At 42.7% G+C, this 14,310-nt stretch overlaps 1 protein-coding gene across 2 annotated transcripts in view; it reads right to left on the minus strand.

Moving 5' to 3' along the window:
• FCHSD2 (FCH and double SH3 domains 2) overlaps positions 1-14,310 on the minus strand; it is a 248,175-nt gene that overhangs the window by 32,294 nt on the left and 201,571 nt on the right. For both annotated transcript variants that reach the window (XM_019530524.1, XM_019530523.1), the window contains exons 11-12: positions 8,138-8,254; positions 5,340-5,444 (exon numbers count right to left, since the gene is read on the minus strand). In XM_019530524.1, coding sequence (XP_019386069.1) covers positions 5,340-5,444; positions 8,138-8,254 — 222 coding nt within the window. The remainder of the gene's footprint in view (positions 1-5,339; positions 5,445-8,137; positions 8,255-14,310) is intronic.

Genomic DNA, 14,310 nt, shown 5'->3' on the forward strand with positions numbered 1-14,310 from the left:
CTTGCAGGAGTTTATGACCGTTCGACCTAGTCATCCCTTGGGGCGCTCAGTTTGTTCCTAATTAGTTTCACTTCCTAGTTGCAGAAGATTGCAAATGTTTGGGTAATCACTGCTAAAGGGGACCGCAGTTCTGTCGCAAACAACATGTCTCCACTGAATATGTACACTGATGCTTGGGATTTTTCTACGGATGGCCAGCTTGATGCGACTGTTTTCACTTAACCCTAGGTTACGAGCCTAAAATGAATGGCACCAGCCTAAAATGAAAAGATTTCTGATAAGGTGAGAGAGTCCTACTGGACAGGCTTAAAAAGAAACAAAAAAGTAAAAACCCTTCCAGGCTCAATTTCTGAATTCTGGTAATTCTTTTTGGACTACAGATAAATTCTGTAGTCACATGTAAGGTCACAAAACACATGAACAGTTTACGTATGCATCATTTAAGAACCTGATGAGAGCACTCTGGTTTCTTTGGAGTATACAGTAGGACGCTCTCTTCAAGAGAGAAGGGAGAGAGTCAGAAAATGATCCACCCACTGAAGGGTTCTTAGGCTCGAGCACTTAGCACACCATCATCTTTTGTAAAGCCGAATACAGTCTCAGCACTGGGAAGGTAGAGAAACCTCTCAACTACAAAATGCCAGTCTGTGCAGAGGAAGCAGAGGAGATGGCAGAAATACTATTTAGTGTTAGTTTTCTATCAGACAGTGCAACACATCTCAACAATGCACAACAATTTATGCACTTTAGCCTCATCTATACCTCTCTCATCTTGCCTGCAAATGATTCTCCTCTTTTGCTTTCTTCAACTTTTATTTTTCCTCCAACCTTCAGGTACACAGGGAGCAGAAAGAAGGCACAGGGTAGCATAGGACCAATACAAGACAAACTAGGGCAATTAGTGACAGATAGTGGGGACAAAGCTGAGCTCTTCAATGAGTTTTTTGCCTCAGTATTCCTGAACTCGGATCAGGACAAATCTGCCAATTGGATCATAGACTGACATAAAAGGGAAACAAGCCCACCAACTGTTAGCACCGACTTAGTGAAGAAACACTTGGAGGGGCGGATGTGTTTAAATCAGCAGGCCCGGATGATCTTCATCCAAGGGTGCTGAAGGAACTGGCCAGTGTCACAGCAGAGCCACTGCCACGGTTGTTTGAGCATTTGTGGTGCCTAGGTCAGGTCCCAGAGGATTGGAAAAGGGCCAATATGATCTATATTTTTAAGGAGGGGAGGAAGGAGGATCCAGGTAACTAAAGACCGGTTAGTCTCACCTCTATCCTCAAGAAAACCTTTGAAAAAATTATAAAGGATCACATGTGTGGGAGTCCAACAGGGAAAGAAATGCTAAAGGGCAACCAGCATGGATTCACAGCGGGTAGATCCTTAGAAGCAGAAATTCAGGTAGATGTCATCTACTTGGATTTTAAGCAAGCCTTCAATACAATATCTCATTCTGTTCTCACAGATAAACTGAGCGACGGACATGGATGATGACATGGTCAGGTGGCTGGCAAATTGCACCCAGAAAGTGGTGGTGGACAGGTCGGTATCAACCTGGAAAGATGTGGGCAGTGGAGGACTCGATCTTCCAAGGTCCCTTCCAGCCCTAATGTCTATAAAATCTATGAACAAGGCTTTGTCCTTGGACTGGTGCTGTTCAACATCTTCATCAGTGACCTGGGGGAGGGCGTGGAGGGCACTCTGTCCAAATTTGCAGATGATACCTAATGACAGGGTAAATTTAACATGTTGGAGGGTAGGGAATGAATCCAGGCGGATCTGGACAGGTTGGAAAGGTGGGCAGAACAGAACAGGATGCAGTTCAATAAGGAAAAATGCAAGGTGCTGCACCTAGGAAGAAGGAATCACCAGCACGCTTACAGGCTGGGGGATGGCCTTCTCAGCAGCATGACACTGGAAAGGGATCTCAGAGTCACTGTTGACTCCAGGATGAACATGAGTCATCAATGTGACAAAATGATCACTACAGCTAACAGCACTTTATCACGCATTAGCAGGTGCACGGCAAACAAGTCCACGGAGTTCATACTTCCCCTTATGCGGCATTGCTCAGGCCGCAGTTGGAGTACTGCATCCAGTTTTGGGCACTGCACTTCAAGAGGGATGTGGACAGCCTCGAGAGGGTTCAGAGGGCTGCTCATATAGTTGGGGGCCTGCAGGCAAAGCCCTATGAGGAGAGATTGAGGGACCTGAATCTCTTCAGCCTCTGCAAGAGAAGGCTGAGAGGTGATCTTGTGTCCGGCTACAAATTCACTGGGCGGTGGAGGGAGTGCGGGGGGCAGCAAGGAGTAGTAGGAGATGCTCTGTTTATCAGGACACTTCTTGGAGTAAATAGGAACAACAGCCACAGACTGACAGAGAGCAGATTCAGGCTGCACATCAGGACGAACTTCTTTACTGGAAGAGTTGCCAGAATCTGGAACAGGCTTCCAAAGGAAGTGGTGCTCTCCCCTATCTTGGGGGTCTTTAAGAGGAGGCTGGACATGCACCTGGCTGGGGTCACCTGACCCCAGAGCTCTTTCCTGCCCATGGCAGGGCGTCGGACTTGACAATCTGCTGAGGTCCTTTCCAACCCAAACATCTATGAAATGTTACTCACTATTTAGCTCCACATCCACAAGACGTGTTTGGGAATACAGCTTGTATGAAAGAGGTGGTGTTACAACAGCAATCTATATTTTCTGGACTCTGGCAAATCAGGTACATTATTCTGCATTTACTTCATATTAAGCCAGGTCCATCTAGAATCTGCAATTTCCTTGTTGTTCTCCTACATTCAGTTGTATGCAATCTCTCGGCTGCCTTGGCCAACCGAACTTGTGATTTCATCTTGAGTTCTTTCAGCTCAAGTCTCTCAAAGGAGCTGACCTTCTCTTGGGCAATTTTTTCAAAACCTACTTCATCTCTTGTCTCAACACCTTGCACATATCTTCACTGTTGATAACCTTTGTATTAGCTTGACCCTGAGCTCTACTCCTGGTTCCCACATGCCCATGATTTGAAAATCTCAATGTTTACCGCTATTTGAATTCCACTCACGTATGGTGCTGCCCTAATGCCATTTCCGCTGAAATTCAGCTTTCATTTTTTCTTATCTTGACTGCGGCACCTCTCCTCTTTATACCTGCTGCAGTTTCAGCTTTCCAGTGTCCAACAGATACACATTCGGTTGCTTATCTTTTTTGCCATGCAAACTACTTTAAAAAAACCATTAACACCACCTTCAAATAACCATTTAAGGATTCAGTTAACAATTATCTCATTTTTAAAACCCTTGATTCCAACTGAACCCAAAGCTGTTGCTCATCTTCCAACTGGTACTAACCTCCTTTGTTCCTGCAAACAATTTTTAGTATAGGACCCTTCTCTTCTGCAGTTTCTTGTTCTCGCATTATTTTTGCCTGCTACTATCCCTGCCACTTTTGATCTTACCCAGAAACAATTCTCCCCTTTTGCTTTACTCAATTTTTATTTTTCTCTCCTGTGCCCTTTAGTCATTATTTAGCTCTGCATCCAGAAAAAAAGAGTTTGGGAACATGGCTTGTAAGAAAGAAGTAGTGTTATAACAGCAATTTAAAACATTTCTATGAGTAGAGCATGACATTATGAATGTGTTTAAAATAGATGATAAAACTTGCCATCATTAACAAGGCAGGCAATCCTGTTAATGCACTTTTTCCTTCTTTCTCTCTCAGACTGCAGATCTCCATTCCTAAGCATCTTGGGTACTCTGAATATCTAACAGTGATTCTCAACTGGGGTGCTGCAGCACCCTGAGACCCCGTCAAGGGTGCCATGGGGTGCCACACAATATTAGCACTGTTAGGTGTGCCAGCATGATTGACAAAATAAACAAACAGATTTCAAACAGGAGTCCGCAGCATTTAAAACATTCTGCCTGGCTGTGTTGTGGGCTTGCTGCATTCTTGGGATGGAAAAATTGCTCTATTACTTTTTCATAGTCAAAAAACAAGGGAAAACTAAGAGCTGGCATTTTCCAAGGGGCCTGGAGTCTACAAAGGTTGAGAACCACTGGTCTAACAATATGAGAAAGGCATGTACCTGAGATAATTATGTTTGCTCTATAGCTATAAGTATGCAGCCCACGCAGTTGAAAGCCAAGCAGATCAGTTCCTTTTGTTACCAGTACGGGTTGTTCTTTTTAAATTGGTGCCCAGAATTAGGCGTCTACCCAACTCAAGGCAGCCGGCTGATTTCACAGGCAGATCGTGGAGCCGACTGCCATTTTGAGGGCTTATCATGGTGGGGCCCTTCATGCCTCTGATTGGCTAGTGTTCCCTTCCCCCCCCCCCCCACCAACTGATTGGTGGAGGGCTGTCCATTGTGTGGCCCCACCCCTCACTGCTGATTAGTTGAGGGCTATCTGTCATGAAACCCCACCCCTAACCACGGTTAGAGAGGGGTGGCCAATCAGTGGCGAGGGGGTGGGGTAGCGGGAGTGGCAGGTATCTTACCAACAACCCCTCTCCCCTCTTCCCCCCCCGTAGCCAGGAGGACTGCCGGTTCCCACTGGGGAGCCAGCATTTTATTTTTAGTAAGATTTCCCCCCCGCACCCACAGATTTCACAGAAATCACCTGATTTGGCAATTTCTGCCAAATCTGTACAATCACAATTTAGTTAGGTCCCTACCCATAATGGTTAACTTTTAACACCATAACGTGGCTTAGTTGAAAATCAAGACACTATTCCCTTTTTTTCCCGCTCTTCCTTAATCTAGGACAGGTCTCATTAACCTTCTACAACCTCTTCAAATGTATTTTTGGAGAATACAAAAATGCAGAGATATCAGAAAGATTACTTCAGCTATTTTCCTATCTATAAATCAAATTTGCTGCTGCACAGTGCAAGTGAACATTTGTTAGCTGCTACAAGGATCCCAAACCCTGAATGTGGATTTATGATTAACATCTGCCAATATTAAATTTCTTTAGGTACGGGAAAACTATTTCAGCCTCAGGTTGTTTTACCAGCATTTTAACTTGAGAAGACAGATGCTGAAATTCTTACACCCTTGATCAGTGTACTGTCAAAAAAAACCTAGTAAATTTAATCACTCGATCATCAGGAGGTTTTTATTTCATTCTTCATTGCTCATTTAATCTCTTGAGTCTTGCACTAAATTGATGCAATGATTTGAGAGGTCTGAAATCAAAGAGAAATGACGTATCTTAAAGTCCCCTGATCCTTTGATGGTAGAAGCTTAGATTTTTACGTGAAAAATGAAGTGGCTGTAATAAATATGCTACTGCATAAGGAGCCAAACAACATGATGAATAATTTCCCTCTTACCTCGGCTTTGCGGATACTCTCTCTGGCTTCCTCTATTTTTTGTTCCAGTTCTGCTCGGCTTTGTTCAGACACCACAGGGCCATGGCACTCCAACTCCTCGAGCGTCTAATAGTAAGAGAAAGATGCCACATATTTAGTACATTCTTGTGCGTTGTCTGCTGGATTAATATTTGGGACAATTCATGGAGTTAAGGTACCAGAGTGATGAGTGGTAGTGCCCTACAGAGTGCACACACTGCAGACTGAAGCAAACACTCATTTAAAAGCGCAATCTCTTATAGAAAATAACACTATGGGATGCTTCAACATTTTAGCAAAACCTTCATGCTGTAACAACTATCATGATCCTGGAAACCCAGTCCATATTGGGACTTATATCATCCTCATTCCCAGAGTATTAGTGTGATTCTCCGTAATGCTAAGTGATGTGACTATGTGTCTTTGTGGTTCACTACTTCTCTCACCCCTTCCCTGTGGGAAGAATTAGGGAGAATGGTGAATGCAGTGCATCTTCTCTTGGCATTTTTTGGATTGGGCAGCCTGTGCGAGGTTGATCAGTGAGTGCATCTTGTGTTGGAAAAGGAAGAATGTAAGCTTGTGATAGGGCTCTGTTCCTGCAGGAGTTTATCTCCATCCCAGTCCAGCACTGGAAGAAACTCTCTCTCTCTCTCTCTCTCTCTCTCTCTCTCTCTCTCTCTCACAGACTGGCTTTATCCTTAAGGTGAAACTTCCATTGTGCCAGAGCAGCAGAGAAGTCAGCTACAGTCTTCACTTCAGAACCTCACTCAACCTATTAGCTTATGCTGGGCTTGAGGCACAAAAATGCCTTTAGAGAGAGGAACTAAGACCTTGGATTTGACTCGATATTTTAGGGGAAGTCCACGTAGAGAGGAGAGGACAGATATCCTGTTCTTGTGGTATCCCACAAGACTGAAGAGACTTTGCTATAGCACTCGGTAGTAGCTGGAGTTTCCTAAGGGCTGATGCCTCCATGCCTGGGAAAACTAACTGCTTTAGTTCATATGGGGAGTGACAAAAGGTACAATGTATTATAACTGAAACCAGCTACCTTCTCTTCAATAACACCCTCTTTAAAACCTAATTCCACAACATTTTTCAACATTAATCCAGCAATAAAAGTAAAATGACAGAACACCACATTGTGCTTTAAAACATTAAAAGGTTTGGACAGCTCTGCAATACTTTTGCTGTGGTCAATAGGAGCCATGCCTGCGTTAGACTGGTTCTTGAAGACTCGCTCCTTGGAGAATGAATTGAGCTTCTCTCTACTATATGGATGTACAGTCAAACACATCATCACTTGAATGTTTATTTATTAATATTTAGGCCCTCGATAATACTCTTTATATAGAGTTTAAAGTGTTACATACAACTTAGAAATCTTCAGTGACTGCCTTTCTTCCTGTGAGGAAGGCGTCGAGTTGGTGAGAAGGATCTGGATTTAGAATTAACTTTGCACCTTGGTCCATCAAAGCCTATGTGCTCAGTACCCGAGTCATGAGGTAAGATATCAGGGGAGTAAGAAAAGGGAGTCTGTCCTGGGGGATAATTTATAGTGCATTAGTGAAGGCTTGCTGATTTAAGCCAATTGGATTTTGGACCTGGGTATCTGCAACAGCATCAGGAGCTGAGACCAATGAGAAGGTGGGAGAAAGGAAGCCCAGCCACAGACAGTCGTGCTCGGTGAAATCGTAATGAACAGAAGGCCTTTGTGGTGGGTGAGTGAGCAAGTAGAACTAGGGCTGCAGGGTAAATGAACAGATAAGGGCCAAAAGGAGGTAGCTAAGGAGGTTGGATGGGTCGTGAACGTGGAAGCTCAAGTTACTGAGCATTAACGTGGGAGATCATAGCTGGTGGGGGGGAAAGAAGGGAGGGAGCAGGACTTGAAATCAGAGATGAAGCAGATGGGGAAGAGCTGGAAGAACCAGATTCAATCCTGTTCGAAAGAGGAAGGAAAGAAGTGTTGGATGGGGCAGGAACTCAAGAGGAGAAGCCTGACATTGCTCCTGTTCTCTGAATGTAGAAGGGAAGTTCAAGAGAAGAGGAAGAGAGTGCAGCTGTGGAGGGACTGTTAGATCTGGAAACTGGAGAGAGCGCGATATGAAGAGACATCGTAGCTGAGATGCGATAAACCTTCAAGGACAATCCTGATAAGGGAATGAGATGAGGTGGGGAGGAGAGTCAGGGGGATAAGTGAGAGATTAGAAATGGTAGCAGAAGAGAGGTGAAGGCAGTGACAGGAACAAGGTGTCAGAGGTGAGGAGGACAGAGATGGAGGGAGAAGCAGGGACTGGAGCAAACGTCACCAAAAGCAAAGAGGGTGTTAATGTGGAACGTGGATTTGTGATTATGGGAAGTGAGAGACGATCCAGATGCAAGTGGGAAAAAAGAGCAGTTAGTGACAGTCTGAGCTAGAGAGGCATGGGTGGTAACAAGGATGGGCCAATGGAGCTAATGAAGAGAAGGAAGAGGATAGAAGTTATGATGCAGAAGAGTGCCATGGCTAACCAGTAGACAAACAAGATTAGAAGCAAGAGAATTTGAAATAGTCTAGGAAAGAAATGCTCATATAGCAGCAAGTCTATCAGGCAGCTGGACTGTGCTGTCTCAGAAGGGAATAGTACGGTGGGACGGGGGGTAAGCTACGCCACAGGAAAAGCAGAAAGCAGGAGGAGAAACACAGATGAGAGGAGCTCCTTGGGGCTCCCCTGTTAGGCAGCAGGGCATGGCTCCAAAGTGCAAACAGACAAATATAATATGTTTTCTTGCCAACTAACCCGTTGATTGTGGATGATGTTTTTGTGCTCACGTGCTACACGGGTGGCCCACTTCCGGGCCTCCTTGTTTAGGCTGTGCTCTTCAGTCGTTCCAGTTTCAGACTCCAGTTGTCGACTCTAGAACGGAAAACAGAGAGTGAACAAGTGCACTACATGCTGAGGCTGTCTCTCGGTAAGAAAATATTGTTACTTCACCACATGACAGCTTTATATAGTTTGTATTTATCAGTCCCTTGGTATTTCCTTGCCTTGACTCTTGTTTGCATGAAACGAGACAACTTTCAACAAAAAAAGCACCATTTTTCATAAGCTCTGTCATGATTTCATGTTATGGAAAACTGCAAATATAAAAGCACATCAAAGTTCAAAAGAATTTACAATTTACTGTTCTCAAGACAAGACAGGTTTTACCAAGGGGAATGAAGGCTGAATGTAGATTATTTTTAATGAAAGACATTCCTGAATAGAAGCAAGGTTTCTCCAGTGATCTCTTTCCCCGTACTAGTGGTATAGTGGGGAGAGATGTTAGACAAACGTTTGGGTGCAAGTGCCCTTCTTGAGGTCTCGCTTCCTCCTCGGACCTGAAGAAAGGCACTTGTGCCCAAAAGCTTGTCTAACATCTCTCCCAACTATATTATTGGTCCAGTAAAAGATAATCACCAGAAAAAAAAGAACAGACAAAAAACCCCACCCCAACCCACTTTGTTTCTCACATATTTCCTGGACCACCATGGCTACAATAATGTTTCAACTCTGCTGTACACTTGAAGAGGAAACTGAAGTATCGTTTACTAGGACATTATCTCCTGTAGCTGCATATGAAAAAATGTCTCACCGTAAATCACCTTTCATTGCTAAGATGAACATGAACTTTATATAGTGTTTAAAAATAAGAATTCCATGTAATTAAAGCAGTGTGTGTGTGGGGGTAATCTTTTTCGCAGGCATGCCACAAATTAGCCCCATGCCCTCCCTGAGTGCCACTTCAATCCTCTTCTCCAGCCCAATCAGCAGCTCTGCTTTCTTCTCCCTGCCCGATGCTTCGTTCCTGATCCGCTGCTTGGGTTTTCTGTGCCCTGCCCTATCTACCACTGCTGCCTGTCCCCTCCCCAGTCAGTTGGCCACCCCGATCTAGTGGACCATTTATGCTTCTTCCCTCCAAAATGGCTTTTAAACATACAGAGCAAATATAATACAAATGTGCTAAATCTAATTATAATTTCACACAGATTTTAAGCAAAAAACAGCATAAAAATGGTAATTTCCTTTTCACAAAACCAAGACCTACTATGCCAAGTTTCAAACCAAGTGTTTTATAAATCAGACGTTTTTGATACAGTGCCAACATTATGTCAAATCTTAACTTGCTCAAATAAATGAGAAAGTAAAGCTCTCCCTTCTCAAAGTGTGCCACAAAGGCAACAAAAGTTCCTCTGTATATGCTAAACTAATTAATCACGCGCAATCTTGAGGTTGGAAGCAAGCTTTTCCCTATTTAATCATCATCTCTATCTTCCACCTTTCTACAATTTTGTTTTAGGGCTACAGAATATTAACTGTACACTTATGGATACATTTTAGATGTAAAGGACTAAACTTCTGCACCAAACAGTCCCTGTCACGTTCAGCAAACATGCTCTTGGACATCCATAAATATTCTGGCCTAATTTGCTCCAGCTATACTGCATAGTGGTGGTTCTGTTAGCAACCAGTCTAAATCTTGCTATTCTTGCTCTGAAATTAGAGATAGAAAAGATCCAAAAAATGTTATCTGCCAATGCAGAACTGACCTTTCACAATACAGTCTCCAGTGCTTTTCCTAAACTTTGATTAAATGGCTCAAGAGAGGCTCTCACTGCTTTCCCTAAATGACTTTAGTCTTACTGCCACAAAATTTCTCTTGAGCAGTCAAATAGGCTTCATTTTATTCCATAGCTCATTGTATCCCTGGCACCAAACGAAAATACTCTATCTTCAAGTGTAATTTTGAATGCTATTGAGAGACCAGCTACCCTATCCTTTTTCTCTCTCCAATTTTTTCCCATAGATATATATCATTGCTTAAGCACAGATGATAGCGAGGAGAATTTCAGACTTAATCAACGGGCCTGTAATGACTCGCGTGAAGGCGGCAGCAAACAAGGCTTGAATAGAGGCAAGGGGAGACCAGGCAGTAGAAGGAAGAGGAAAAATCAAAGCAGAGAGAAAAAGGGGTAAGCAGGCCAGCTTTGAAAAAAAAGATGGGGTTATGTGAATTGTAAGAATTTGCAAGAGGGAGTAAGTTGATTGTGGCAGGGGAAGAATCATATTTTAATGGCAGCATTTCTTAGGGCTTGGAGTGAGTAAGATAGGATGTAGGGAGATAAACTTTGGTGAAAGGGAAAGGAAGGCTATTTCCCCTTGTAGATTATGAGGCCCTCAAGTCAGGGACCTGTTAAACCAGATCTGCACTGGCACCAATACAATGTCAATATTGTCCTATATATGCTGGTAGTAATTTTAAGATGGAGAGAAATGATTTAGTGCTTCCAGATATTTCTCCAGAAGTGGGACTAACCGTGAAGTTCTGAATGTAAAAGCGTGAGTCCCCTCAAAGTCTGAGTTAACAGAGCCAAGTCTTTTGGCTCAAAGCACAGAGCAAACAAACCTGTAAGCGGTTTAAGCATTAGATGAGAACAAAGCCTCACTGCAAGCTACACAACCATCTGAGCAAAAGGATTTGGAGAAGCAAGGAGGATGAGAAGGGAGATAAGTTACACAAGGTTGAGATTAAAAGCCCGGGTGTCAGAAAGACAGAGATGACTTCCGTGACGGAAGAGGGTTTTTTTCCAGGTCAAACTTCATTCATTTGCCTTCTGTTTGCACTTCTACAACTTCTGTAGGTACCTTTATATGATCTCTCTCTCTCTCCAGCATTTACAACACCTTTCAATTCACTCAATTTATCTCAAGCTATGTCACTAAATCAATGATTCTCAACCAGGATGTTGCAGCATGCCAGGGTGCGACGAGTTCTTTTAAGGGTGCCATGGAGTTCTGTGCAATATTAGTGTATTAGGTGTGCAGACACCTACACGATTCACACAAGAGATTTCAAATAGGAATCCATAATGTCAAAAGTATTCTGACCGACTGCTGCCTCCGAGTTATTTGCAATAAAAAATGGCTCGATTATTTTTCCATAGTCAAAAAATGAATGAAAACTAACAGCTCGCATTTACTGAGGGTGACGACCGCTGCACTAGAGGATGTTTTTACCTCCTATCACCAACAGATTATTGTACTGACCTATGCTGCCTGGGCTAGGTTTGTACAAAGCCTAATCAAGGAAATACATTTTTCCATGCTTGCTACTTGAGGTTTCCTCCTACAGCTCCTTAGAGTTCACAGCCTGATGTGGCTTCTCTTGTTGGTCACAGAAATCATCTCTGTAACAAATTACTGATTTTCCCACTGACTGGGTTCACATTCATCCTGCTTCTCCTGAACGGTGTATTTGGATTAAAGCACATATTGCCCATTTCAACTGCTTTCTAACATTATGCATTTTAAAAAAATACTTCAGCATTCAAGCAGAAAGATACAAAAGCAAACTTAGCTGCTGCCCGGAGGGTATATCAACAGGGCAAATATGCTGGTACTGAACCAGAATGGTTACACCACTTACTTACTATGCTGTTTCCAACTTGGCCTCATCTATCCCCAACAAATTTAAGAATATTAACATCAAATGGATTAATAATAATAATAATAATAAAAAGATAGCTTTAGTTTAAGATGCATCTTGCACATCTCATTGTGCAAAATACAGCAATTAACCGAATCGGCATCTTCCACTCTGACAGCAGTGGGACAGTAGGCTGTATCAATGCAACACTGATGTACATGCAACATAAATGCAACATTTCTCACTTTATAAGCATTAATGACTAGATATTGGATAGAGTCACTGATATTTAGCATTTTATAACTGCTCCATTCTTATATATTTATACCAAAATATCATTTGGAAGTCTCAATTAGACACTATATGAACACATACAAAGCCACACTGTTTTCAAGTAGAGGTCACAAGAAAAGAATTTATGATAATCTAATATACACCACCAAAGCCCCTTAACTTTGAACAGCTATTTACTAGAAAGGACTCCAATTTAGACCCCTGCAAACACTTGGCACATGCCTAACTTAAATGCGTGTGAAAAGTCCACTAATTTCCAATTACTTCAGTAGATCACTCAAAAGCTTCAAGCTAAGCATGTTCCCAAGGGCAGGACTGGGGGTTTAGCTAGTTGTAAGGTATCTGGTTTAAACTCTTTAAAAAGAAGAAAAGCAAAACCAGTTCTGATGTAGCGAGGAAGAAAGAGCCTAGAGAACTGAGCTAAATATAGCTGAACTTTCTGTCTTAGTCTCTGAGCTTGGATTACAGTGAAAGCAGTGTCATGTGCTAAAAATTCAGCCTTCTAAAGCAAGTGAGCAAAATACCCGTCCACTGGGAACAGGAAATCACTGACTGAAGCACTGACAGACTAGCAATGATATGCTGTTTCTCAAATTAATTACTGTATTTAGTCTGCAGACGCATGTGTCATGTCTCCAATTTTTGTTTGAAAGGCTATTACAGGTGCCAGAGTTGTCTTATAAAAGGGACAAGTATGCAGCATGTATACACCCATAGATGCAATTACGCTGGACACAGACTGCACTCCTGTACTTTGGGGAGTGAAAAAACATTGACTTGCTTGAATTAAACGCTTGTAGTGTTTTTGTAGCCTATGGTAAAAAAAATAACTGATTGACAAAGGGAAGAGAAAGAATGAATGAAAAGGACATGCAAACCACTAACATAAAATATACCTAAAAATCAAAACTGTTCCTCAGAATAGGAGGCTACCATGCAAATGTCACGTTGCAAGACCCACCTTCTAATCCAATTCTTTTCTAGGATATGCATGACTTAAGTTTCACACAACCCAAAGAATAGTGCTAAGAGTCAAATCTGGTGCTTACAGAAGAGAACTCATTTAGTTTTAGTTTTAGCTTCCCAAGAATCAGCTAGAACGTACCAGCTCAGCACAATGACATTTTTATTCCAAACGGTATTTTGCAATTTAAAAGAATTCCAAGGATTGCAATTTCATTCTGATCCAGAGATTCAAAAAGGATGTAAGTCCACTATTGAATTAACATGACATATTTTAAATTGAAAAAAAAAAGAGACACATCAACTGAGTTGAGTTGGTTATTATTCACATAACTGCATAATTCTGATTCAATTATTTTCATCTAGCAAAATAATGAATTCTGAACATTTTCAATCTAAAATCCCTACTTCTAATTTATCCCCTTCAAACAGCTTTCATGTAAATCTTGATGGTCTTGCTACCGTTAATCCTGGAATTCCCTGCCGAACCTGGAAGAAAGGTCATAACTGGCCAGGACAGGAAAGGGCACACCTGGGCATATCTCCTGGTTCGTGTCAGAGTGTCATAACTACACTTTGGTGAAGTTTTTTGTTCCTGAGACATCTTGCATTCAGTTATGAGCTTCTCTTATCTCCCATAATCTAGTTCCCTGTTTTGAAAAGAGGGGTTAAAAAGCCAGGATGCTGGGCGGATCCTTGCAACAGCCCAGGAGGAGCTTGGGTTTTGTACACACTGGGCGTGTCTACGTGCTCATTAATGCACTTTTGCTATTGAGCATTAAATTTGGTAACTCTGAGGTAAGGTACTAACTAAATGAGCATTAGGCTCCCCTAATGTGCAGTAACAAAAGCGCATGCTTTTTTAGTGATGCTTAATTTGCAGTAGCCTACTTTTACTGTGCAGTGGTGTCTGAGCATGGTTTATGCTGGGATGCTCTAATGCACAGTAAAATAGGCTACTGAGAACTGAAGTGCATGTGTAGATGTGCCCACTGACCACCAAGAGGACGAAGTAGTTAGCTAAGGTAGTCCGAAGTCAGGCATAAGGCAGTATATGAAGGCAGAGATGGGAAAAGGGCATCCTCCGTGAATTTCTATCTTGTCGCTCCCCCCACTCCCTCCATTCCTGCCCTCCAAGTCAGAGGCTCTGCTGCAGGCAGAGGCAGGTAGGCAGGGGCATGGGGCACAGTCTGGCAGGGAGGCAGAGCTGCCTGCACTGCCTGGCCTGGCGCTACCTGAACAGCAGCTG

This window comes from Crocodylus porosus, unplaced genomic scaffold (assembly GCF_001723895.1).
Source record: "Crocodylus porosus isolate Cpor-Errol unplaced genomic scaffold, CroPor_comp1, whole genome shotgun sequence".
NCBI lineage: Eukaryota > Metazoa > Chordata > Crocodylia > Crocodylidae > Crocodylus > Crocodylus porosus.